Source organism: Platichthys flesus, chromosome 7 (genome assembly GCF_949316205.1).
Source record: "Platichthys flesus chromosome 7, fPlaFle2.1, whole genome shotgun sequence".
Taxonomy (NCBI): Eukaryota; Metazoa; Chordata; class Actinopteri; order Pleuronectiformes; family Pleuronectidae; genus Platichthys; species Platichthys flesus.
Window position 1 is genome coordinate 11,628,791 of NC_084951.1, and position 26,891 is coordinate 11,655,681.

A 26,891-nucleotide genomic window follows, 5' to 3' on the forward strand; every position below is an offset into this window, starting at 1 on the left:
CCAGATATAGTTCTTTCAGGAACAAAATCATACGGTATCTTTAGATTAATTTCTTCAGTCTATATATTGAGACACTAAGAGGACATACCAGGTCAGGATTCGCCCAGTGACCTTTGAGGGCTGATGACACCTTAGCAATGATGAGGTCATTCATCTGCTGAGTGGCCTCCGGATGATCTCTGAAGCAGAAAAACATCAAAGAAACAGAGAAAAACATTCAATTAATCACTCCATCACTAAAATCTTGTTCTATAACTGGACATGTGAGGGAGGGACATACCTGGTGAGGAGACAGACCAGCTGGCGCACTTCCTCCCTCATGGATGCTGTACCACGTCGCAGGTTATATTCAAAAAGCTCCCTGATGAGCCCCTGGAGGACCAGGATCTGCCGAAGTGCCGGGTTAGTGGCCAGTGCGCGGAGCAGCGTGATACAGTGACCCGTGACAGCTGAGGCACAGCCATAGCACTTGTTAGAGGACGTGTGGCCGCAGCCCAGCACAGAGAGGGCGCGGTACTGACTGGCGGTGAAGGTTGGCTGGTGGCTGCTACTGCTTCGAGATGACTTGGTAGCGGCCTCTCTTTGCTGCAGATCGTACTCTAGGAGCTCTTTACGAGATGCAAGCACTTTCTGTAAACATGGAGAACATGGAGTTGCATGTGAGCAGGAGAAGAAAATAAAAAGGTAAAAACAAATGAAACCAGTTACTGAATAAATGTTTTCCTCTCTAACCTGTATAATCTTTGAGAGTTCATCAAATGATGTCTTGCAGTCTCCGCTGTATTCTTGAGCCAGCTGCTGAATGTACCGGTTGACATTAGCAGAGGACGCACCAAGTCCTGCACCTGCTCCTGTGTCATCCTGGAAGGATTCAAATTGTTAACATTAAAAAACAGGCTGTTAACTTTATTTTCTACTGAAAGGTCTTCAAATATTTTTCATTCACTACCATGTATTACAAAGGAAATGGGATGTTTTAAAAAAATTAAAACACAAAAATAGCTCAGTTATTTCCAATGTTTGCCAAGTGGCCTAAATAATACTCATGGCCCCTTTGATACAACATCTATCATAAGTTGGAATAAGCACATGAGCTATTCATGCTCTCCATGTGAGGACCTACCTGTGGCTTTTCTGGTGCTGCTTCATTGACTTTAGACAGGAGGCTTTCTAACTGGGGACGGTGTCCCATCAGCTGGTGGTAGACCCTGTCAGCTTTGTCCAGCAGAGTGTTGATGTTGGTCACAGCCTACAGAAACAACAAAGACACAATAATGAATGGGGGCAGTAAAAGATGAAGGCAAATTGTACTTCACTCATCTTTCCTCAATAAATAAATGGGGACTCTGGCATGTAAACTGGTGTTTTGGAATGGTTTTGCCTCCTTTCTTTATCACTTTCATGTCTTTCTCAGCAAATAACTGCTTACCTTTTTCCTGTCTTCCTCGTTCTCGATGGGATCCACAGCACAGCATGGCTTAGCATAAAGCATGAAGTCAAATCGGGCATATTTGCAGAAACCACAGGCATTGCACAAGAAGGGATCTTTTTCATCGTAGTTGATGGACCTAATCGGAGACAACCAGCAAGTTAAAATAATTTAACTTCACTTTCTCCAATTATCTTTTCAGAACACCAAAGGAAACGCGTCACTCACCTGCACTTGTGGCACTGATACACGTTCTCACCGCAGTTGCCACACACCCCGGGGTTGGCGGGCACAGAAGCACTGCAGCGGGGACACTGCAGGGTCTCAGTGGAGGCTTGGTAGTTCTCGTAAAAGTCCGAGAACTCAATCATCAGGTTGGAAGCAACAATGGGTAAGGGGAGGTCGATCTTCACCTCTGTTTGTCCCGGTGTCAGTTGGACTTTCTTGGCTTTGTGCCAACGAGCAGGCCTACAAATACACAGCAGAGAGCGTTCATTTTATATTGTTAACGTGAGTGCAGTTATTGTGGAATCTTAGTATGTTAATGTCATTGCTCGATAAGACCAGCAGTTCTTTGTTGCAACATACTTGTTCTTCAGCTCTACGATAGCCTGTACAGTTCGGTTGTTGTAGTACAGATTGATGGTGCGGACCATTTTGGTGCGCTTGAGGTCACCGATCTTCACGGTGACTTTGCTGATGGTGTGGCTACCAATGAGCTTGACCACTTGCTGTGTGGTGGTGTAGCGGGTGTCCACTTTGATCGATGACAGTTTTATATTCTAGAGGAAGAATACAAAACACACAAACTTTGAAAACTATAATAAACTGTGATTATGAAAGTAGAGTCTAATCTTAGATGGCCTTTTTTCCCTCTTGTCTTTTTTCTTTCCATATAATCATTTAAGTTGTAGTAATTATTTAATCTAACAAGTAGCTTTTATATGTTCTTTTCTTTGTGTTGCATTTTATACATGAATAGTGCTGTACCAATAAAGTTTATTATTATAGATAGAGAAATTAGCATCATAAACCTGCCACACTGTATATTAGCTGCTCAAATTACTAAGCCAAGAAACAGTGCAAAAGCAATGCATATTTACAAGTATGTAGAAACTTGCATTAGGATTCTTTTAACAAGACCTGTTGTGAAAAAGTTTTAAAACACATCGAGTCCACTAGAGGAAGTTGTGTTGAACATACCGAGAAGGGAACCTCTGGATTGTTGCACACCAAGCAGGGGTCACTCTCCAGGAAAAAACCATCAAACTCCACTAAACCTGACAGAGTGCTATAGGAGAGAACACAATACAAAAGAGATTTGTGTAGATGTCCACTGCTTGATATTGTTTTATTCAAGATAGATAGTTTGTATAGACATACTTGTAGATGTTGGAGTTGGGGTGATTTGTCAGGATATGGTTCTGCGTCCTCAGAATCTCAACAGCTTTCTGGGAATATTCCTTCAGCTGGAACAGGGAAATTATTAAAAAAATTATGAAAACACATTTACTTTAACCTGTACATTACGAAACACAACCATGTCCACAATCTGGCTTTGTAACAATTAACCGGTTCAATTAATTGTGGGCAAAACAAGGCTTGAAAATTACATTTTCGAAAAAATTACACTAAGGCAACGTGAAGAAACATAGTCCATGTTATCGAAGGGGTTTATTTAGCAGAGACAATACACTTTAATAAACAGTTTAACCAAATGGCTATGTGACTGCTGTCAGGTGGTTACAATTTAAAATGATATGATCTGAAAATAATATCCAGCTTGTGAGACCTTTAAACAAACCTTTTTTTCTGTCTGAGGAGTTTTGAGCGAGAAGTATCCGAGCAGGTCGACAAACTGGGCAGCTTTCCGGCCATATGCAGGGAGCTCAGGCCAGATGGCCCAGGTCAGTTCCAGCAGAAGCTCTTGCTGAGATTTATTGGAATTCCTGCAGAGATTCAGATTTCAGACAGCGGCCCAGGTTATGATTCAAATATTTAGTAATTTATTCATGCATATTAAACGTATATTTATGGGTGCTTTAACCTTTGTATTGTAGTTAAACTAGTCAACATTTAAGAGAGAAAATTCAATAAGGCTGTCTGTCATGTGTTTTAACAGTACCTGTAGATGTGAAGAGCCAGGCAGTGAGCCTGCCAGCGCACAGCAGATGAGTTTGACTCCAACAGAAAGCAGCGCAAGAACTGGATGAGTGTCTCCTTGTCTGCAAACTTGTTCAGCTGACTGACTAGACCCATACACAGCTGATCCTCCTGGCTGCCAACACCATCACCTGTGGTCAGGCCACAAAGATACAACACAGTCAGGACACTAGCATCTATTGACCATTTTTTAAATATCCTATGCAGGTTCAGAATATGGCTTGAGCCTCAGCCTTCAGTGTGCCACATGTTAACAAGCAGGATGTAGTATGAGCATTCACCCTCTTTGTCCTTCTCCTTGTCTTCTTTTTTGCTCTTTTTACTGGAGGACTTGCTCTGAGAGGACTGAGACCCTCCTGTCTGTCCAGCATTACTGGAACCTCCAGCGAATGATGAAGAGGAGGAATTGGCCACCACCTTACTGCCACACAGGGCACATGAGAGCAGCTGCAGAAGTACTGGGGAAACTCCCTCATCCACAAGGAAGCTGACCTGGAGCAGGAAGTACAGAACAGCTGGACAAAGAAGAGAAGGGTAACAGATGAAAAGAGAGAAAAGAGACAAACAATGTTAACAGTACTGTCCTTAAACATTTGTTTGTTTCCAGTATCAAAACTGATTTGAAAGAACTTACAGTCGTCCTTCATGCAGAACTTCTGCCAGTTGATTGTCCTCTGAGTGGCAATTTCAGCGCAAGCTTTCAGATGTTCCATCTGAAACAAGAGAAACATATTACATTTAAGATGAGAATCCCAGTTCTAATAACAGTCTAAGGGGAGTATTAACGAGCATAGAATCAAAAAGCAGCTCTTCCCAAGTTTTTCTAACAACTGTTCACAGGACACTCACCAGATTGATTAGAGTGTCGTACTGCAGAGCTGAGCCAGACGTGGCTGTGACCACGCCGGCCCGAAGGAAGATGCCCTGTTCCTCCAGAAGCTTCTTGATGCTGCGCACGTGGGAGTCAAGAGTGTGCAGATCTCGCAGCTGACGATATTTTTCCTTGGATCCACAAATGAAAAGCAACAGCTTTCTCACTTGCCTTCTGACAAATGGAGTCTGCTGGATCATCAGATACTGAGGAAAAAAGGTCAGAGAGTTAAAGGTATATTTCTTATCTGACGACAGACACTGAAAGGAAAATTTGAGTAAAACATTCCATAACTTACTTCAGACAGATAGTAGAACCAGGAGTGGTCAAAGACGGGAGGAGGGATACGAGGGTTGGTGTCTGCAATCTTTTTGATCTGATATGGCAGCCGCAGCACCATTTCCGTCAACAGTTGAGAGTAGGCTTCAAACACATCAGCAGCATGACCCTGGTGGCAAGAACAACACAGTTAGTTTACATCAACTTAACGTACAAACCAATAAGCTTTTAAGTCATTGTGATTAAAAGGATTCCTGTGGCTTGATACCTTGACATATTGGCGTAGAAAGAAAGGGCTCATGTCTGGAGGAGAGGAAGCTGTGTGTGGGCGGAGGAGCTGGCTGGCGGTCACAGGCTCCTCTTCGCCCTGTTGGCTCTTCCAGAACTCCAGGAGCGACTTCAGCACATGGAGACAGTAGTCAATGGAACCCAGGCTAAGCAAGGCCGTCGCTGTGGCGTTGGAAATCAGGGAGGATGACTAGAAGAGAGAGAGGGGTATACAGCAGCTGTCAAAATACAAGCAGTGCTATAAACTTTATTCTAAATAACCAGGAAACTGTGTGTGTTAAGCACAAATTGTTGCCCAAAGAAAACTACATTCGAGTATTGTAATCTGCAACTACAACAGTAGGTATTCTTAAGAAACACCACCTGAATTGATACGTGTGGGTATGTTTTTTCTTTTCTATTGGCTGGTGTTTCCATTATGCAAAGTGTAGTGACGAGTCCAGGAGACCAAAGCAATTGCTGTAACTCACATCTGAATCCAGTTTATTTCGGTACTGAGCTGATACTGGTTTAAAATAATATATTTAATTGGTTATTCAGTTCTAAGGAAATAAACTCACCTCAGAGGAAGATTTAGATCCAGACTTGGTTCGAGACATAAAGACGCTGAGCAGTCTCATGATGACCAGGTGAACTTCATTGATGGAACTACGCTCATTCTTCTTGGACACGTCCTGCAGAAGAATAACATGGATTCAGTAAAACAGAAAAACAAATTCATCATAAACAGATTCTTCATAATAAGACCTTGGTTACCTTCTTGTGCATGCCAAGCTCGGCAATGAGCTGTGCAAGCAGGTCATCCAAGGCGCCCTTATCCTTCTCATCCTCGCCATCCAGGTCAGAGGTCAACATGAGGATGACCTGCATGTAAGGTATTGCTTGGACTCCACCCACATTGTGGAGCTGAGAAAGTTGCTGAAGCAAGCGCTCCAGGAGCATAAGACGAACCATGTGCAGCCTAATGAAAAAGAAAACAAAAGGGGAAAACAGTTTTGCGTCTGAATATACCATGTTGATCTTTTTATCAAACGCTAATAGATAATCTGACATCTCTTTCCTACCCTCAAACCTATTGATACCCATCAATGTTGAGAGGATGTCTCTTTACACTTAAGCAGGCAGAGGTTGGCTGCCAGCAGAGATTGAACCTTTCTATTTAGTCATAACTCCTTATTTACGTTTGGGATATCTTACCTGTTGCTTGTGTGGATGTCTCCCTCGGTTTCCCCTTCTCCCTCAGAGCCTTCGCCTTCCTGCTGGGCTGTGGTGGTACTGATGGCTCCAGTGCTGGAACTCACACTGCCTGGACCGGCAGGATGGCCCTCCACTGTCGTGTCACCATATGCACTGCTGCGTCCTGACACTGAACAAATGCATGCACAAATGCAGCTTAGTTAACTGGAAACATAGTTGAATATAACACGTAAGTCATAAGCTTCATGCCAGATTATGGGGATGCCATAACCTCAAACTGAGGTTACTGGGTACTGGGAAAAGGAGGTGAGTGGGAGGTACCATGTGTAATGATAAGTAAACTAAAGACTGTATTGATAAGATTGTTAGGGCAAGGTCTGAAAACTAGTCTATAGAGATTAAATAGTCCTCAACTCATTCTAGATAACATTTTCAATATAAGTCGGACATCAAGAAAAACTGTATCTTGCATTAATTTATGTTTGCAATTAAAACACCCACCGCTGTGCTCCCCTGCAACAGAGTCTATTGCAGACCCTCCACTCTCTGAGCCCACACTGCCCCCGTGCTCTGCTGGGGAGGTCCGCAGTGTGGAACCGTCAGTAGCAGCTGTGCTGCCCTCGTCATCTGATGCCGGGGCTGAAATCAAAACAACAGCTTTTTAGCTCATCTCGCCAGGATACATGATCTTTGTTTACGCTTGTGCACTTACAAGAAAAAGCCACTTTTCTAGGGAAACTATAGCTGAGTGTAAACGGTAAAAATTACTAAGATCACAACCTGTGCAACAGATTCAGATTATGAGGGTTAAGTTTGGATGTGAACAGTGGCCATTCACATTCAGTTGCACTTTGTCCTTTTATACATAGAATTGTATCCAAGACAATAAAAGTAGGCATCTTGTGGTCAGGAATTCCTCGCCACTGTGAGCTTACTGGTATAAAATATTTGCATATGATCACATACGATCAGAGAGATGGTCTTATTACCTGATGCAGTGGTGTCTGAAAGAGTGCCAGCATCAAGTGAAGAGGAGCTTGGAGCCTGGCCAGACAGGCCAAGGCTCTGCAGGCCGAGGGCACTGCTGCTACTGCCTAAAAAATGTCAAAAGATAGAAAAGCTTATCCAACATACCAATCTCAAAGATAATAAGTCACTTTGGAAATATGTGACCTACATCAAATGTCAGGAATTCAGTTTAACCCAAGTTCAAGAAATCTAAGTAAGCTATGGTTAAATCTAAAGATTTCACAGCTTTAGTTGCGTGGCAAGTGCTAAATTGTTATTATTATGCACTATTATCCTTATTTAGCTTTATTTCAAGGTCCATATTAGTAACAGCTATAGGATCCTCCAAACTCAGCCAAAATGACTGACGACCACACACCCATGTAGTGCAGTGTGTTGAATGTGAAGTGGGACTACCAGACGGTCTGGTTAAAACTGAAATTGTTCATTGACATGTGTGGCCTCGTACCTTGTTGGTCCTGCTGAAGGCTGAGAGCAATGGCGAGCTCTACCATAGTTTCGTCATCTGCATCAGGGGGGATGTCCAGCATGGGGGGGAAACCCTCGGCTCCAGCCAGCAGAGCCTCCAGAGGAGAGGGATTTCCATTGTTGACATTCTCCGCTGTGTCCAGGACCATGGACTCAGACTAAAGAGGTAGAACAACAAACATTGTAGCATTTGTTTCTGTGCCATGTTTCTCAACAAAAACATTTTTGTAACTAAGATGTATATCTTAAGATACAATAAACTCATAAACCAGACAACAGGGATGCAGCTGGTTGATTTATGTCATTAAGGCCGACATGGCTGTTCATGGACATTGTTGTTCAATCAGGTTTAATAAATTAAAACCTGATGTTGCATCCCTACTGACTAAATGACAATTCCAAAAAGGTCTACTTGGCTCTATATTCCAAATTATGTATTTTCCTCTGTGTGAAGACTCAAGTGCAAATCAGATTCCTCACACAGTGAAAACAATGCAGGAGTCATGTCGGACACAACCCACAGAATAAAATGCCCCTCACCACCATCTCGAAGTCTCCGTGGTCCACTTCATGCTGCTCCTGACTCTCCTGTCTACCTTCTTCTCCTCCGGTCAGCACTGATGACTGCATTTTGTCATCTGCATCATCATCGTCATCATCATCCTTGTCTCCTGGTAAAATAAATAATCCAAAAAGTTTTACTGAATTGACTCCATATGTGATAATAGGAGCATCAGCAGATAATTTGTTTTATTATTGGTATGAAATGAGAATACAGATTTGTTTTTTACTGAACATATCTTGTACCTTGTAATATCGATACCAGAAAAACTGCAAAATTGTAACACTTTACTCCACAAAAATGCCTTCACTCACATCTAGTAATTTTCAGTTGATATTGTTAATTGATGTTTCTATAAAACAATGTGCAAACTTACCGATGGGTGTGTTGGAGCGTGGGGGAGACGGGAGGGTCACATGTCGGCGTTTATTTCTTGGTCTAAGCACTCGGATCAGAGCCTGCTTACAAGCAAAGCTGACAGAGGTGTCCTGGAATAGGTTTAAATACACATAAGTTACCTGATGATAATCGGTCCATAGTGCTTTGAACACTTACTATCCTTATTCTAAACAAAAATGTTAATAAGAAAGTAAATTCAGTTTTATATCTGTGAGGCGCAACTGCAACTTTGGTGTTTTTCTTTCCTTCAAATCATAATTCCACAGATAAAAGTTTGGTACTTACTGGACATAGTAACATCTGCATGTAGATTTTGGAGGCAACGTTGATGTAATCCAATTCACATGTGCAGTACGCATGGATTATGTCCACCAAGGCATTTACCGTTGCGTCCACATGAGTGAGGCCTTTGTAGGAGAAGAAAACCTGTTTACGATCTTGCAACGGTCTACACATTATTGTCTCATTACTTATTTATAACAAAAACAAAAAACGTTGGTGTATAAATGTTTGCATTTACCAGGGAGACACGCAGGGGCAAGGAAGGCGTTCTTTGGTTTGAGGGCATGAAGCTTCCAGAAATTATTCATGAGCTGCGTGATGAAACTACAGCTTTCACCATCCACACGTTTTTGTCCATCTTCAGTCACTTCTGGATTAGGAAAAAGAGAAAAGTGAATGACTTATTGGGCACTTTTGGATAACTTAGTCTCCTACTACACAACCATTTAACTAGCAGCTTACACTACATTGCTATTCCTTAATATTGGGCAACATTTGTCATCAGCTGAATATTATCTTACCAGAGTCATGGTGTAATGACTTTGTTTCAGTAAAATGCACCAAGTTGTTGGGTCTCATGATTGCAATGGAGCGGGCAGTGATTACAAGCCTCTGGAAGACATCAGGGTCGAGCTCCCTCCCCTCGCGACTGCAGCCATTTAGGCATTGCACTGCGTTACTCAACAAGGATTGGTCCTGATGGAAAGAAGCATGCAAGCATTACAATAATTCTTCACAAGTGATTTAGAGGATAGGCAGTTAAATCCCCACGAAATACTTCAGTGCATCACAACAGACTTCTGAGAGTGTGGTGTCTGAACAAACTGTTTATAGATTTTAAGGATGAATTGTTGATAAATTATGAACAAGCATTGATTCAAATATTATTCAGAATGATAATTAATGTGTGTAATTATACAAAGTGATTATGTATACACCTTGTGGTTGTGGTAAGCAGTTCGACTGGTGTGCAGGCTGGCAAGAAGTCCCTTGGTCTGCTGCTGCACCCCTGCAGGGGTCGGCATGGACAGGAGCAGAGTGGCTAACTCCAAAGCTGCAGCCTTATTCTTCTCCTACAAAGAGGCAACAACAATACTTGCATTTAGCAATTCAGCACAAGACAGATTTACAGATTTCTTTCAAAAATGCTATTACAATCTTCATACGTTTACCTTTTCGCTGGAGGAACCTACTGCAAAGCAACTTTCCAAAGACTCCAGGGAACTGACCACCAACCTGAAACAAGAAGCAAGATCAACAGACGGCTCCTGATGGTTTTACCTTAAATGACCTAACAATCAAACAAAATCAAAATCTCAACTTGCTGCAGTCTGTGCTATTCTAAATGCCACAACAACACTGAATGCAAGAATAAAAGCTTTAAGGCCAAAAAAAAGTTTTTTGTTGTACAAGCATGGAGATGGTGCGTGGCATGTTCACAGTCTCAGGCAAGGACACACAAACTGGCACACATGCACAAAACCAGACAAACAAGCAGAGAAAGGGCAGTTACTAACCGGTCCAAGGTTGATAAGGACTCAGTTTCACAACTTTTTATTGTATTTTTGGGAGCAAAAGAAAAAGAACAAAAAAGTGTGAGGTTCACAGAAAGAAACAAGTGAAATTAAATGATTCAGTTGAACAAAAGAGAAGCATGCAAGAAAAGATGACATCACGATAGCCATGCACTAAATACAACTAACACCTGCTCATCCACAACAACTCCTGCCCCACATAACTGCACCCATGAAGGGTAAAGAAATAGTGGTCGGTATGAACAATACAAATGTTTTAATCGCAACATTCATATATATTATAAACACATCAGTACAGCTTATACAGCCACAAGACAGACAAAGGACAGACGTATATACGATATATCAAAATCTGTAGACTAACCGTAGTTTAAAAGTGAAAAATGTGTTTATTATAAAATCAAAAAAAAAATCTCTCAACAGATCATGATTAGCTGATTAACTGAACGACAGGGTATTGAGATCTGAAAATTAACTGTTTGGGTTGACCCTATGAACCCTAAAATGTAAAGCACATACCTTTCCAGCACACTGCCGCTAGTGGTAGTTGGGGTGGCTATGTCTCCATCAGCAGCACCATTGCCTTGGTTGAGGTTAGGGCTGCAGACATTGTTCACTGAAGCAGAGGAAAAGTCCTCAGGTGGTTCCTCAGGCCAGCCAAACTGCTCCTTGGTTTTACCATAGATCTTGATTGAATCGAGCATGGTGACTCCAGCTGGGTCAACGGACGCCCCAACTGTAACAACACACAGGAAGATGAATCTGAATTAATAGATGGATTCTAAAAAGTCAACAGAAAAGGTGACCAAGTTCAAGGGAGCAGCGGTGTAAACCGATTCATAACTTAAACAATATGTGCTCTTTTTGGACAAATAAGAAATAACTTTTCATTTTACATTTTGCTCTTTTTTGAGGGAAGCCAAGGAAGGAGGAAAGTACAAATACAGCATATTTTAAGGTAAATCAATGGAGTCGTAAATATAGTCCAAGTATCACACAAAATCATATGTAAAGAAATGTAAAGAACACAGACATGTGATAAAATACTAACATTCACAGTAAGGTAACCTTCTAGTTTATTTGTGAAATGCTTGTAACCTGCGTCAAGAAGCTGCAAAAATGACTAAAATAATCTCTGGAGTAACAGGCAGTGCATATGAATGAGTCTATACAAGTGGCAGAAAGATATCATCGTCCCAGCCCAGTCTTGCACTTACTAAAGATGGACAGCTTTTTGTCCGCCTGCAGGGCCTCCTCTCTAATGAAGGGGAAGTCAAACCATCGGGCTCTTGTCAGGTTTATCTGCATGGTGCGGCCAAAGACCTCCACGTAGGAGGGAGCCCTCTCAATGGCCTGGGTGCCCAATTGCACCCGCATGCCTGTCATCACCATTGAAGTGTTGTTGTTGACAGCTTCCACTGTAAATCCCCCAGGCTAAAAGAGAAAAAAACAGTTTTAAGACAACCTGTTTAAGTGCAGCTAATGATTCTATCCAAGCACGCATGACACCTCATTCTTCACAGCCCCACTGTGAAATAGAGGTTAACATTTGTTATTTATTTAGTTTACCTAAAATTGATGCTGTAAATGTTTTTACTTGCAGCATATTATCTGTGGCTTTATTTAAAAATAGCAAAAATGTAGCACACAGATAACTGACGGTAGTAATTCACTCCATAAGAAACAAGCATTCTCTTTCAGTTTTTCTAAGACAGAATCGTAAGACGTTGTTACCTTTGTGTTGGCCACATACATCCCAGTGGAGTTGAGCCTGTGTTTGATCTGCTGTCCATTGTAGACCTGCAGCAAGTCATTGCCCCCAAATTCCACCTCTGTCAGCTGCTGGTTGTGTTCAAAGAAGTCCACTGGAAATGTCACCTGACTGGAAGTCCGGGTGGCTGAAAGTAAACCATTACAATAAAATATGAACATTTTCCAGGGACACAGCAGACATTATGTAAGTTAGCCTTTTCTTGCGACAACAAGCCCTCAACTGTCTATCAGCTGTTTTTTGAAACAACACTTAAGCATCAGGCTGTCTACTGGGTACACTGAGAAAAGCAATATATGTATTTATAAAACTTTCAATCATAATAGCTCCTTTGATTTATATGGATTGTTTGGGGGGAAAAAGAAGCGCAATCATAACAACAGACTAATACATTATTGAGCTGAGTTGTGGGTTAGAGTTCACATATAAATGGCAGCAGTGGCATTTTAGCAATTAATCAGACATTGTCTGTTTGTGATGAGGACTTATTCTGATTCTGATAAACGTTCTGTGTGTTATTCTCCACTGTTGAGATCAATTTGCTTATGATTCCGATGAATAACAAGAATTGTTCTTCATTGCTCTCAGACTCACTGGTAGCAGCTGCTTTGCGCTTGCGGACCGGCTTCATAATACTGATGCCACAGCTGGGCTGCAGGGAGGGCTGGAGCCAGTGAGAGGTGTTGTCCACATTGGCCATGTAGATTCGCAGGCTTCCATCTTCACAGAGAAGGATCATGGTTGTGCGCTGCTGCTCGTTACTGGCTGTGTGTCGAATAGCTACCATGTCTTGAATCTGGTGAAGACAGGGAATAAATACATTTTTGGGAAAAATACAAATAGTTTCACAATTACTTACCATTTATCACTTATTGGTACATTGTTTTATCAACGTCTAAGTTAAATATTACCAGTTTGCCAAAACTTTATGTACTTCATAGTATGAAGCAGATATAAAAAGCTAACAGAATTGGACCACTTAGTTCAGAAAAACAGGTTCTTTCCTTCTTCTATTATATCACTCTCTTACGATGATGTTTTAAACTGCTAGTGACAGTTCCATGCAAGCACAGCCCATTTCACATTACCTTAGCTTTGGCTGGCAGAGTTTTGATCTCTTGGATGAGGAAAGTGTCCGGTTTGACCATGATCACCAGCGGTATGCCTGTCGTCTGCTGCACACAGCACACCAGACCTGGGTGGTTCATGACCTCGGACCATTGGCACAGAGCCGGTGACATCTTACTGCTACCACCGTTAGAGCTTAAGAGGACAGGAGGAAAAGACAGATATGGTTACATACTTGCCAATTACAATATCCATATCCAGTGCAATAGCATGAGACTGTGTTTTGTGAAGAAGAGTAGCTACCCTTTGACGTTGATGGTGAAAAGCCTCTGCACCTCGGATGTGCTGCGGCTCACCGTGGCAGCGAAGGACTTTCCCTGACTGTAGCTGAAGAAAAGCATCTGAAGCACATGGGAGTAGTAGACTGACACACCGCCCCCAGCGACCTGCCCGTTGCTATCCTGGAGTCACACAGAAAGAAAATATATTGCTGAAGATCCTTTTATCGCACAGTGATATCTTCAGCTACTGATTTGACAACATTCAGAACATCTTATAATTTTGAATGTACAATTTCTTGGCCAACTTACCTTCAAGTCTTCGTGGTTGATCTCCAAAACATTTGTGACGTAGAAAGGCCCGTGTTGGGCACTGCTTGATTCGTCCATGATCTGTGTGTACAGATAACCGGCTGAAGACATAATGACGATAATGTTCTTCCCCTCTTCATTGAAAAGGAATGTAGCATCACGGATCTTGGAACTTGGAAGCAGGAAGTAGTACATTGGACTCAGGGCATCCACTGACAGGTCGTATATCTGTGAAGCAACAGAGACATTTATATCAAGAAAGTAGGATTTTTCTTATCCTGCAAAATCAGTATGATGTAGTCATCAAGTTTAACAATAGTGATCATTTCCAACTCAACAGTACATTTGAAAAACACATCAACGATAATACCAACAGCTCATTACAAGTAAACACTTGCCTTTTCTCTTAAAACATACCTTTACAAAGTCAGCGGTGATGATGGCAAGTTCTGTCTGCGATCCTGGTAACCAGACAGCTTTGATGATAAAGTTGCCAGTAGCCAGTTGTGGGTGCAGCACCAGATGGTCCGACACAGATCCTGTGCTACTGAAAGTTAACACATGGCAGTCCTGGAGTAAAAAAATAACAAAGACAAGAAAGTCAAACACCAGGTCTCTTAGGCAGTCACACAAATACAAAATACTGTATTTGATATTCTTGCATAACCTACATGTCCATCTACGATGGAATCTACAATTATTAAGGATTCTTCTTCTCTGCAAAACCACACCTACACTGTTCCTTTGTTTGTATGCTTTCCAATTCTGTGTAGAAATTAACCCTGATTAAATAATAATACTTGAGACAACAATTAAATCCACTTCTGACCTTGAGGCCACACACAGCCAAGTAATCTTCATTACAGGGGTTGCCTGTAAGACTGAGGACAGTGAACGGGACTGGGGCAGAGGCCAGACGGGTCAGTGTTAGCTTCCTCTTGCTCGAGTCAGCTTGCTTCAGGAGAGTGGACAGCTGCAGAACTGTGATCTGTCAAATTGGAAATACAGATAAATACATTTTGGGGTGTTGCAAAAGGGAAAACAATGCAAATTGGCGATAAACCTTGAGAAAAATCAACTTTAATGCTTATTTGTATATGAACTAATAACAAAAGTCTAAATAGCAAAAAAACTAAGCACATTTGCACATAAAAGTGGGCAGAAATAGAAATTATTTGTAAGCCTGATGCATTGATTAAAAATGGGATTTCATTAACTAGACCGTGTAGCTTACCTTTCCCTTTTCATGGCTGACTGCAAGGTGCTGGCGCCGGCCATGGGGAGAGGATAAGACGCACATGGCAACACGCCGCAGGACGTGTGCACTGATGAGTTGCCGTATTGTCTGTCCCTGGTCGCCACTGTAGTTCATCCTCACATTCTCAAAAGCCCCTTCCTGAGAGCCGAGTGTGGGTACCTGAGAAAAAGAGCGATTGATAATTAACACAAAACAACAGGGGGTAAAATTCCCAAAACAAGGCAATTTTCATAACTCCATCCAACTCTGAAAACCATCATACCATTAACTGATCTGTCATCTCCACGTTTTTGTCTTGAGTGTGCAGTTCATTGAGAGCCTGCTGAGCCCGGCTGCTGCTTCCCACTGCTGATGCCTGCTGGAAGTTGGTCTGGATGGCTTCCATGAGAAACATGAGCATCTCCAGTATGACTGCTGCAGTGGATGATCCAATCTGTCGTGGAAAACAAGAGCCAAGATGTGAGTCACCGAATATACTGTGCTTAGCATGTAGAAGGAATCTTAGAATGGCCACTGCTTTAAGAGACATCAGACACAGATTGGAACAGAAATTAACACAGAGAAGAAAAATATCTCTCACCACTTGTGCTAGCAACTCTTCCTGACAGCCCTCAATGCTTTTGCACACACTGCTCTTTTTAGGTTTGTCCTCATCACCAGGTTTGCCGTCGCAGATTGTGACCTTGCCCTTGTCGGAAGGTGAAGCATTCTGGTGGCGGATGGCGCTCTCCGGCATACGCATCTCGCTCTGGAACGCAGAAGACTCTTTGAGAGTGGAGCCCATGCCACTGCTGGGGCTGCGTTTAACCAAAGCCTGTAGGTGATACAACGCAAAGTAGAGAAGTCAGAAGAGCAACATTTTCCATACACAATGATGAATACTATTGTATTATATAATAATATTGACATTATAGCATTATCATTGTTTAACATCTTTACAATTGGAATTACTTGATTTAGTTTTCACTAGCTTCTCCACAATGCAGAGTCTAAAGTTATAAAGATTGTTACTAAGATTCTGTTGCATGGAGACACATTTTATCTAAACTGCTTTCACAGGAAAACTAAAATCACAAACCCTTGGTTGCACTGGAACAATTATTAACTAGGTATTTTCTGAATATCAATACAATTTACTTCATTATGCCCTTGTGGGATAGTTCAACTCATAATGTGTAAGGTGAAAAAAAGCTGATTTACAAAAGGTGAACCACGCTATTATGACACAGAAGAAAATGTTGCAATCACAAACACAAAAAAAGATGCAAAATACAACATACTTCTTATCAGACTAAACTGAAGGTTATATGTAGTTGATGGTTTGTTCTTTATCACATGCACATTCAGAGATCTCTCATTTAACATTAACTAGGAAAGCTTGCCTTTTCTTTACACAACATACATTTGTATCATGATTTCTGGCCACATGTGTGGGCTAGCTATGACCCTGATCAAATGAAATGACTGGATGGAAGTCAATGGGGGAATGACTTGCAAGCCAAAGTTACCGCTGTTGTTCTCTTCCCATGATGACCTGAGGTATTCGGTCTCACCTGGCAGCTGCCATCCTCTTTGGCACCGCAGTCACAGAAGAAAGAGCCATATTTGGCATAGGAGATCTCATGGTCTTTGTGACAGACCTTGGCGCACACTGTGCACACACCTACCCCATCCACCATTTTACAGGTGTGACAGTGGTACCTGCAGAATGAAAAGGGACATGGCAGGCTGTGTATAATATGTTGGTTTTGGTACGGAATGTAATTTGCAGTCTTGTTCTATATTAAGTCTTGAAGCACATATACCAGGAAACAAAAATGACTTTTGTCATGCCCACATCTTAAGCTCCTTTGTGTATGTACATGACAGATGTAAAGAAAATCAACACGAGTACATTTAACAATTCCTTAAAATGTGCTGCTCACATGTTAGGTTTGATTATAGATTACATCTTCCTGTCACTTACACCATACTGATTAGTAATATTTTGGGCGTTGTTTCTTCACTTTCAAAATGCTGTGGCTCAATCATGTTTCCACTGATTTAACAAATGTCCACTTTGTTGATTTTACTTTTTATAAATTGCCTTCAAAAATCCCCTTAATTTGACAACGTTTAAGAAGACTAAAATGACCCATGATCTCATTCAAGATTGAAACTGAAATCACAGGAAACAACCAACTTCTTTTGTTTTTACCAGTGCTGGTTCATGAATTCCTTCTGAGTGATGGTGAAGGTGCAGAGTTTGTTGCACAAGGAGTCTTCATCCTGTTAAACAATGACAACTTGTTAAAGTGAGGGTTCTATTTGACAACTGTAGGAAAAAATTCAGTCCAGCCAACAAAATGCTTTGAGAGAAAAAATGATTACTAAATACGTTCTCTGAAACAAGTGTTACTACATTTGTCTGTTTCCTAATACAAAAAAAACGAATTACAAAGAGTACACTTGGCCAACCCTGCATAAATGTTTTCTCTGTAGTAATCTTAATAAATATTCTTTATTCTTTACGGCAAATATTTCAACTTTGACCCTGTTTAAGGAGGACAGATTTAAACAGCTGAATTCTCACAGAGTCCTCTGCCTGGGAATCATCCTCCTCCACTGCAAGCTCCTCCACCCAGTCTGAGTCCACTTCCATGGCCTTCTCTTCTCCCTCCATCAGCAGTGCTGAGGTGCCTTGTCCACTGCTCTGACGCAAGGCATTCATCACATCAGCCAGATAGGAGATGATATGGCATGAGCACTCCAGCATGCTTGCGTGCTGAAATAAAGGCACAGGTTCAAATCACGACAGAGATGGAGAAAAAGCTAAAGCCTCCATTTAGAAAAGTTAAAGGAAAACAATTAAGTTTAGTCTTTAAACACAACTACACCTGGATGGAGATAGAAATATTTATAAAGGGGTGCAATAAACTGATAACTGTAAAAACGTACCTTTCCTTGCGACACGTTTGTGCTCACTTTTTCCACCACATTCTTCTGGGTCAAATACTTTTTGCTGCAGAGAAATCATAAATCAATTTAAATATATGTATTTGAAAATCTATATACGAACTCTTCTTGATCATGGTTAAGGAGTAAGGTAAATTAATGCAAAAGACGCTCCCTAAATATTTACGTCCTATTACCAAACAATTTCCATGGAGATTTTAAATTGAGTGCTGATGCTGAAAATAAGCAGGCAGTTCCCTGATGTAAATACAATCTATGTGTCTGTGAAACTGATTTCTTACCATCTGGTCAGCCAGTCGATAGCTGCCCTGTGTAGTTGAAGGTGGCCGGCCCCCTGCCCAGCACTGGCAAGAGTGGCCATTATGACCATGAGCTCGGGAAAGCCAGTACCATCTCCATGGGCCAGCATGTCTGTTGCCATGGGAATGAGCGTGCTGAGCAGGACGGTGCACACTCCCTCTCCCACCTGGCTGTTGTCACGTACAATATGAGTGGTGAGCACTTGCAATAGCTGTCGGTTTTCCTGCACTATTTCCAGCTGCTCCGAGTCCTTTGGTGGCGCAGCCGTCATGCGTGTCAGCCAGGCCTGCAGACGAGAGGGCTCCACACAGGCCAGCTGGGCCAGGGAGCCACACAGACACAACAGGCTGGGGTTTGGGCTCTTCTCCGCTGGAAACGACAGCACAATGATGAGATTTAGGTTTATAGAGACATCCAATGCATCTGCATGTTGCAGATGTCATGATTTCTGACTAAACAATTTAAATGTGTGTTGGATACCACCCCCATTTCTTTCTACCATCAACACAAGACTTTTGAGTACTTTTCTGGATTAAAATGAGTTGACGACAGTAGACTTACTGAGCTGGAAAAGCTTGGTGAAGAACTTTAGCACCCTGTTGCAGAACTTCGCTGACAGGCTTTCATTGGCTGTTGCCATCATAATCTGGACGAGCTCACCACTGGAAAAAAAAAGAGCAAAGAATTATTATGGTACATGAATAAATGTGTAATAAAGCTTCATGAATTATCAGATGAGCAGATACCTGAATGAGAAGAACTCTTCCATGGCCTTGCGGACTTGACTGCTCTCCAGCTGTTTTTCAAGATACTGAAGACATTCCTCTAGAACAGACTCATCCAAACCACTAGGAAAACACAAACAATAAATTTAGAAGCATGTAAACATAAAAAGTGAGCAACAAGCTACAAAGAGCCAGACAATGATGAATTATTCTGAGTGCGTACAGTCTCCTTCAACACCAATATCAGACAACAAAGTGTTATGATTCAATGTTTATCATTACAAATGTGTAGGGTGTAGCTTCTAGTGGTTGACAGCAGAATGCAAACAGGTGAAACCCCTCACCTTTCATGCATGTAGGACCTACAGTGGCCTTCAGGTAACATAAAAAAGTGAAAGACCCAAGAGCCAGTGCTGTGTTTGCTTGTTGTAGGCTACAGTGGAAACTTGAAGATGTAACATGGCGGACTCCATGAGGGAGGACACGCTCCATATGCACATACAGTACAGGATGCATTCTAAACTAAAAAAAACACAATAATTCTTAGGTTCAGGCGATAAGAATTGATAATTACGGACATTATATTCAATTTCTGCACAACCCCCCCTCCATCCTACACACTGGTACTTTAATTCAGGTTTAACAAGCTATACCTGCTAGGGTCTGAGTGAATGGCAATGATGTTGTAACACCCAGTCACCAAACGCTCATAGATGCGAGCTAAAAAGGCGTCTGACTCCGATGGGCCGAGGATGCGCTCCAGTGATGTGCTACTAATCTCAGCCACACTCTCTGTGCTGCTCTCCAGGAGGAGGGGCAGCAGACTGCGCACAGCCTGCGATGGATTCAGCTCCTCTGTGCTGGGGAGACAAACATGCACCAAAATAAAATCAATTAACTTTATTCATCACATGGTATTTGTTATATGTTAAAGGATTCGGATCTCAAACAAGAATGGACAAACACTTACACAATGAGGTCCCCAGTGAGGCGAACCAGCGAGAGTAAGATGTGTTTAAGAGAAGAGGCCAGAGGCAAGGACTGACAACTCAGTGTGCCCAGGTGAGCTGCTTGGATAGCACTGATGTAACTCTCCGATGGAATGGTATCATTTGCAAATGCATTGCGCTGAGAAAGAGAACAACCCAGATTATTACTCTAACCAATGCTGATACAATTACCTTTATATTGATATCTATTAGATGCTTTAAGGTATTAAATAGCTTAGTGAAATTTACAATTCAAAATGACGATACTATAATAAATTCAACTAGATATTAAATAAATTTAGATATTGAATTGAATAAATGAATAAATAAAATGACAAACACAAAAATATTGAAAGAACACAAGTAATCTGAGCATGAATTAGCCAGAGCCAATAGCCTATTATAAAGATTTAGCATGTTGTGGGCATATTTATAGACAGAGGATTAAAATAGGATCGAGTGGTACAGAAACATTAAATGCATCATCAAAATAAATGGTGGGTAAATTCACTATTTCCTATATTAAAAGGTGTTTAAAAAGATGGAACAGGTTAAACAGAGCTAAAAGTATCATCTTCAGTCACGTACCCATGAGCCAATGTTGGGGAATTCATTGGTGTGGATGTTGTTCCAAGTCTCGCATATTGTCTGGACTGCTGATGGCAAGTTCTGCATAATGCTCTGACCTGTAAAGTGTCATTTGAATAGTTCAGTTTAAAACAGTGAGTTTACTGGAAAGTTGTGAAAGCTTATGTTCCGCTCAACTAATTTATTCTTGAGTGATTCTTCCACATACCCAGAATGTTGGCTTTGCAGCGAGTAGAGCCAATAGACAGAACTGCAGCATAACCTTGGAGCTTTGCATCCGTCAGCTTGTTCTCCCCTTCCTCTGGGATGTTCATCAGCAGGTAGGACCTGGACATTGTTTGATTATTCGATTAGGTTAAGAGATTTCCAAACAGATGGCTGATTTCCTTACTTTTCTAAAACAGATGTTTTAGGTTTAACTCTTTGAAATGAAATGATTAATACACATTTGGTCGCTTATTGTATTTAAAATTTTGAAAATAGTTTGGCCTGGTTACATTACAGCACCACATTACAATGTGGTGCTGTAACCACATTACAATGTGGTGCTGCTTGCAAAATGAAAGTGATGAAATTACAAAAAGAAAACCCAAAAGAGGAAACAGTCAAGGTCTAAATTGAACAATTCCACGGAATCATATATTCCATAGTTCTTATTATAAATATTTGAAATAAAATTCTTAAAACAGAGATGATTAGATATGAAAAACAGGAAAGGAGCTCAACATGGTACTTTTCATTTTATTGTACATCAATGATTTTAAGTCAGGCTGTTTTAATGTTTGTTTATATACAGACAATTGTGCCGAAAATAAAGAGCTTTTCAGAATTAAAGTCCTTCTCACCTTGTGAAGGCTGTGTAAACGTCAGTGAGCTGTAGCGTGGCAGGCAACAGGTTCTTTGTGATTTCAGAAGACTTGTTGGTATCTGCTTCAATGGCAACCTTGGACATATGTTCATCTAAGGAAACCTGGACTTTAGAGATGACAGCATCCAGTGTATAGATGGCTTGTAGAGAGGGTAACTGATTAAGTGGAAGAATGGAGTTCGGGTCTACACTGGAGAAAGTGGAAATCTGCAATGGAATAAAGTCGTCAAAGACTGATAAAGAAATTCAAAACTTTGAAGAACAGTTGATACACACATCAGTAACTACGTTGTATTCATTACCTGTCTGGCAATGTACTCTTCTGCTAGCTCCACATCATATTTCACGGTACTGCACTTAGCAGATGTCATCTCAACTAGTGAGGCTGCTTGGTCTGCTTTCATTCCCTGCTTCACCAAGTGTTCCTGTCAGTGATAGCATAGATATAGTCAGACATCAAAAAATGAACTCCAATGAAAAAGGATTAAACACATTACATTAGAGGACAGACGTACAGGAAATAGTGCAGATTTGAAATCACAGATTCAAAGATGGTAATATTAATCCCATCCAGTTTCAACAAATTCATAATAAATTTAAAAAAAGTTAATATCTTTGTAAATCTATAAGATATATTGCGTTACTTTAAGCTGTCAACAGACCTTGATCCAGTTCACGTAGGTAGATACTCGGAGACGTGAGGACCATCGCAGTGTATGTAGGATGTCACTCTCACTGGGATCGCTGCACCCAGACTTTAGCTGCTCCATGTAGGCTTTTGAGGGAGGTAAAACCCCCAGGATCCTCCACAAAACTAGGAAGTAGTACTGAAGGGAGCAGGCCTCCTGTGATGAGTAATATCAATGTACACTGTTAAACAAACTACACTTATTGCTGTCAGAGCTGAAGTCTGCTGCTGTTCAGCTTCAATTAATAAACAACAATTAGCAAATCCTTGTCTCAAAGATTAAGCCATGCAAGTCTAAGTACACACGGTCGGTACAGTGAAACTGCGATTGGCTCATTAAATCTGTTAACTGGGATTCCACCTGTGTCATGAGCTTGTTAACTTGTTTAAACTGTTGGCACAGTTAGTGGGGTTTTTTCTCACCATTGGAGAGATGGGTTTATTCTCCTGTCTTCTGGCTGTGTCAAACTGGGACCCTGCTGCCAGGAGTGAGACCAGCCACCCATACAGTTCTTCATATTTTACTGCTCCACCGAACAGCTTCGGAAAGACCTTTGAAAATGATGGAGATTGACCACAGTGAGGAACAGGGATATATTTTATATATTTACATATAATGCTCACAGTGTCTTTTTAAGCAATTATTATTTATTGTTATTAATTATTAACAATTGTTACTTCCCACCCTAATGCCATACACACATACTTTTTCATTCTGATTAATCAATGCATTTGTGCCTGCCTCGTGTATTTTCTTGCTGTTGAATGAAACTTTACTATACTTAACATATATGTAAACACAAATACCATTACAAAGTTCTTACCTTGCCATCTAGTCGGCTGATATCATCTTCAGACGCCTCAGGGGACAGAACACAGTAGAATTTGGGCTGACCATTTGAATCTAAAAATTGATTAAATACATGAACATTTTATTTTCTCATTCAACACCCATAAAAACACCAGCACCCTCTTCACAGATAAGTAATATGATCACAGACAGCTTGAAACTAGGTTTGGGTAAGAGGGTAGTTGCCAGCCATGTAAATAATGGCAATCGCTGTGGCTAATTCAGTTTTTCTATTCTACCAGTTGGTTGGAAGACAACATGCTATCATATAATACTTATAATAAAAAAATGTAGAAAGCAAAACTGGTCGAAGTAGCTTCTGAGTTTGTGTAGATGGTGACGTGTTCTTGCCAGTAACTAAAAAACAAAAATTCCTTAAATGGTTTTACCTCCTGAACAATGTTTAGCCCAGTTCTCCTCCACCTCTTTGAACCCATAGTAAAGTGGGAGACTGCTGCGTTTGCCGTCCTGAATTGAACTAGGCCCAGTGGATGGTGGAGTTAGGAGGTTGTACTGCACCTATAAATATTCATGGAGAAGAGAAGCAAAATTTCCAGTCATCATAGTCCGATACAATAACTTTTGGCTGACATATTGTAACTAATGTAATCGAAAGCCCTCAAAACGAAAAAGTATCAAATCTGGAAACCACAGATCTGACTCTGTGTTACCATCAAGAGGTGAAAACCGAACATAAGCCAAAGAAACTTACTAAGAATATAATTATTTTGAAACCACATGTCCAGAAGGGTTCTTTTAGTTTGCTATGGATTAGTTTAATATTGATCAGTGTTTTTTCTAAGTGGTATTTTACTTGTTTAAGCTAAAAATCTAATCACAAATATACCTATCGAATACATACATCCAAGGATTATCTGTGCAATTTAATATCAGGCAAAGACGTTGACGAATAGAAAATGAGCATTAACCTGTTCGAAAAGGTACACCGGAGCCTTGGAGTAATGGCGCAGCAGGTAGTCAAAGATCAGCAGCAGGCGTGCCAGGTTGAGGGGCACAGCCTTCAGCTGAGACTCTCTGCCCTGTGCGACCTCAGTGATGGCCTGGGTGACCTGGGTGAGGACAGACCGCCGACCGCGCTCTGACAGATTATGGAAAAGGAGCAGTAGGAGCTGGAGGTGCTCCACATTAAGGTCGTCTTCACCCTGAACTGAACCCTGGATGGTGTGCTGCTTCAATGTTCCCAAAAACCTGACGGCATAAAGGAGAAAGAATTTGTGAGTGTAAGATAGAATATTCTTTAAGTAATACATAGTCTAAACAGTACTAAAAATCAGGTGTGGTTTTACAAGCTATAGCTCACTGGTAGTTTACACTAAATGCCATTTCACACTTAAGCCTAAAGTCTTGTAACTTAACCTGGATGTGAAAGTGAAGCAGTACATTGTCTATGGGCTCAAGTAGCTAAATTAAATTATTGGTATAAAAAGTAAAACAGCTCGGGAAGTTAGCAACAAAACTAATTAAATAGAAACTGCGGAACATAACAGCCAGAAACGATGGTTGCCATACCTCTCCCAGACTTTCATACATTCAGGCACATCTGGTTCCCCTTGCAAACTGGCTTTGTGCTGCCATATAAGGAGGAGTCTTGAGAGGACTGATAATGATTGTGGATGAATGTACAGAGGCCAGGGACCCTCCGAAAATGGTGCAACACCTAACTGCTGGAGAAGAGTGCTCTGGGAAGGACAAGAGGTACAATTATAAGATGCCCGCACTGAATAACGATTTCTCATTATTACCAGTGTAGTTCATTGTAGAAAAGTTTGTTCAAAAGACTATTTTTCTGTCAAGGGATTGGTAAATAACCTTTAGTATTGCTCTTACCTGCAAGGCAGGGGATGGAAGATCTGATGTTACCAGAGTGTGGTTGAAGTGATACAGTGCTAAAGAAAACACTTCATCTGAGGAGCCTGTATGGAAAAAAACATGCATTAGACCTAGTGGAGTGCATGTGGTACAACTATCACTGGCTACATGACATGGGGGGGAAATTAGGGTAAAAATGTGACATTATTGGTATGATAGACAATCTTTGATTTTCTTCAGTCGTACCTTTTACATCTTTGTCCACGTCTTTGATGATACTGGCTAGTGTAGCCATGTGCTGCTCTGTAAGAGACACACTCAGGTAGTTTCTGATGAAGTTGTTCCTGGACTTGAGCATCGAGGTGGTGATGAAGTTCAAAATGCTGGAGGCCAAACTGAGGAACTACAAGAACAAACAAACAAATAGGAGTTGCTAGTGCTGTCACATATTTAAATATAAATACCTGGATAAACAGTTTTTAATGACAGGTATGCAAGCATAACAAAATAATAATACATGTACTGCTTAATATGGACTTGCAGCCGATTAATTCAGTATATTGTCTGATGCAAACAAATGAGTCCTCACCAGCTCTGGGTCTTTACGCCCAGCTAAGATGTTGCCATTCTCACTGGGATTCTGCTTGCTGGGGCTCTTCAGTCTTGGAGAGATCTCCAGTGGTGGGGGTGGAGGCGGCGGTGGGGGAGCTACTTTGTCTTTGGTGGGTGAAATTGTCTCTTCAAACCAAAGTCCCAAGATGGGTTCACTGTCATCATCTATAACAAGAGAGTCGAAATAAGACATATGAATTTCTTTAAGTGGAGATGAGAAACTGGCAAAGACTGACAAGATATGTGTGGCGTGGTAGCGGTGTCATCAAACAGGCAAAATGTAAAAAGCTTCAAACGAGTTCATGACACCTACAACACAGTGCAGGTGGTGGACAAGAGGCAATCACTGCAGTAAAAGAGTGAACATAAACTGATGTTTTGTTGGTGAATATCCACTTAAAGGAGAATACAACCGATTTCTTCTTCTGACTCATTTTCTGAGAAGAAATCGACTTTTTATTGTTTCACTAAGAATGCCATAAAAATCATTAATATGGGCACTCAGAGTCTTTGACACCTAAATGTGAGACACACCCATTGGTGTGTTTTCAATCACTGTGACAGCTTACACCTTGTGAGGCTGAAAATGAGTGAATGATGGGAAAATATAATGTCCCAAGGCTCAAAGTACCAATAAAATCAAGTATCTGTCCAGAATTTCCCTCTGGATAAATAAATAAAGTAAGTAAGTATGTAAGTAAGTAAATAGTGAGTAAGTGATTATCTATGCATGTATCCATCTGTGTATCTCTCTATCCGTCTCTCCATCTAACTGTCTCTATAGCCATCTCTTATTCTCGCTATCTCCCCAGCTGTCTCTCCATCTCTCTATGAACAGGTCAAGTCAAAAAGAGATCATGCCTGACCTCCTCACCAGCCCTAGGTCCTTCCCCATCATAGATGTTGCATTATATAAGCTACTCCTCACAGCCAGCTTTTGGTCCTGCAAGGTCCCCGCCTTCATTTGACACCCAAATAGCCAACCAGGTTCAGGTTGCTTGATCTGAGGGTTCAGACCCTCAGATCAAGCTCATCCTCAAGGGTGGTGGCTACCATTTCAATTTAATGGATATGAATCAATGAAATACTTAACCAACATTATGATTAGACCAGAAAAGCATTTGACTGCAGGCGTTGTCAGTTGAAGAATGTACACAAATTAATTCAAAAACAAAAACAAGAAACAGCTATTAAGTTTTTTAGAATATCACTTTAGGTTGATATTCACATTTGCATGCAACATACAAATATAACTATCAAGGTGACAGCAAGACGTAGCATAGTGTGTTTAAGCCCA

General features: G+C 41.2%; 1 protein-coding gene across 7 annotated transcripts in view; it reads right to left on the bottom strand.

Moving 5' to 3' along the window:
- The window catches only part of ubr4 (ubiquitin protein ligase E3 component n-recognin 4), a 45,945-nt gene that overhangs the window by 10,169 nt on the left and 8,885 nt on the right, over positions 1–26,891 (bottom strand). For 2 of the 7 annotated variants that reach the window (XM_062391785.1, XM_062391783.1), the window contains 64 exons: positions 25,572–25,759; positions 25,229–25,385; positions 25,001–25,086; positions 24,683–24,852; positions 24,082–24,361; positions 23,542–23,671; positions 23,127–23,206; positions 22,726–22,854; positions 22,277–22,459; positions 21,917–22,039; positions 21,592–21,821; positions 20,955–21,073; positions 20,747–20,844; positions 20,140–20,297; positions 19,823–20,029; positions 19,191–19,292; positions 19,006–19,106; positions 18,426–18,813; positions 18,127–18,190; positions 17,762–17,953; positions 17,387–17,457; positions 16,743–16,890; positions 15,770–16,003; positions 15,452–15,622; positions 15,166–15,348; positions 14,761–14,919; positions 14,349–14,501; positions 13,932–14,159; positions 13,645–13,802; positions 13,362–13,536; positions 12,868–13,069; positions 12,237–12,400; positions 11,720–11,936; positions 11,022–11,238; positions 10,485–10,517; positions 10,140–10,203; positions 9,906–10,040; positions 9,489–9,663; positions 9,206–9,337; positions 8,971–9,092; positions 8,663–8,774; positions 8,265–8,395; positions 7,705–7,882; positions 7,217–7,321; positions 6,729–6,866; positions 6,228–6,396; positions 5,787–5,991; positions 5,591–5,704; positions 5,011–5,220; positions 4,762–4,911; positions 4,442–4,669; positions 4,227–4,305; positions 3,874–4,107; positions 3,555–3,723; positions 3,234–3,378; positions 2,813–2,898; positions 2,633–2,720; positions 2,018–2,211; positions 1,658–1,897; positions 1,430–1,568; positions 1,124–1,249; positions 733–861; positions 281–630; positions 89–179 (listed from right to left, as the gene is read on the bottom strand). In XM_062391785.1, the coding sequence (XP_062247769.1) occupies positions 89–179; positions 281–630; positions 733–861; positions 1,124–1,249; positions 1,430–1,568; positions 1,658–1,897; positions 2,018–2,211; positions 2,633–2,720; positions 2,813–2,898; positions 3,234–3,378; positions 3,555–3,723; positions 3,874–4,107; positions 4,227–4,305; positions 4,442–4,669; positions 4,762–4,911; positions 5,011–5,220; positions 5,591–5,704; positions 5,787–5,991; positions 6,228–6,396; positions 6,729–6,866; positions 7,217–7,321; positions 7,705–7,882; positions 8,265–8,395; positions 8,663–8,774; positions 8,971–9,092; positions 9,206–9,337; positions 9,489–9,663; positions 9,906–10,040; positions 10,140–10,203; positions 10,485–10,517; positions 11,022–11,238; positions 11,720–11,936; positions 12,237–12,400; positions 12,868–13,069; positions 13,362–13,536; positions 13,645–13,802; positions 13,932–14,159; positions 14,349–14,501; positions 14,761–14,919; positions 15,166–15,348; positions 15,452–15,622; positions 15,770–16,003; positions 16,743–16,890; positions 17,387–17,457; positions 17,762–17,953; positions 18,127–18,190; positions 18,426–18,813; positions 19,006–19,106; positions 19,191–19,292; positions 19,823–20,029; positions 20,140–20,297; positions 20,747–20,844; positions 20,955–21,073; positions 21,592–21,821; positions 21,917–22,039; positions 22,277–22,459; positions 22,726–22,854; positions 23,127–23,206; positions 23,542–23,671; positions 24,082–24,361; positions 24,683–24,852; positions 25,001–25,086; positions 25,229–25,385; positions 25,572–25,759 (10,136 nt within the window). Of the gene's footprint in view, positions 1–88; positions 180–280; positions 631–732; positions 862–1,123; positions 1,250–1,429; positions 1,569–1,657; positions 1,898–2,017; positions 2,212–2,632; positions 2,721–2,812; positions 2,899–3,233; positions 3,379–3,554; positions 3,724–3,873; positions 4,108–4,226; positions 4,306–4,441; positions 4,670–4,761; positions 4,912–5,010; positions 5,221–5,590; positions 5,705–5,786; positions 5,992–6,227; positions 6,397–6,728; positions 6,867–7,216; positions 7,322–7,704; positions 7,883–8,264; positions 8,396–8,662; positions 8,775–8,970; positions 9,093–9,205; positions 9,338–9,488; positions 9,664–9,905; positions 10,041–10,139; positions 10,204–10,484; positions 10,518–11,021; positions 11,239–11,719; positions 11,937–12,236; positions 12,401–12,867; positions 13,070–13,361; positions 13,537–13,644; positions 13,803–13,931; positions 14,160–14,348; positions 14,502–14,760; positions 14,920–15,165; positions 15,349–15,451; positions 15,623–15,769; positions 16,004–16,697; positions 16,891–17,386; positions 17,458–17,761; positions 17,954–18,126; positions 18,191–18,425; positions 18,814–19,005; positions 19,107–19,190; positions 19,293–19,822; positions 20,030–20,139; positions 20,298–20,746; positions 20,845–20,954; positions 21,074–21,591; positions 21,822–21,916; positions 22,040–22,276; positions 22,460–22,725; positions 22,855–23,126; positions 23,207–23,541; positions 23,672–24,081; positions 24,362–24,682; positions 24,853–25,000; positions 25,087–25,228; positions 25,386–25,571; positions 25,760–26,891 lie in introns of all 7 variants that reach the window. The other 5 variants (XM_062391782.1, XM_062391779.1, XM_062391780.1 and 2 more) reach the window with 4 other exon arrangements.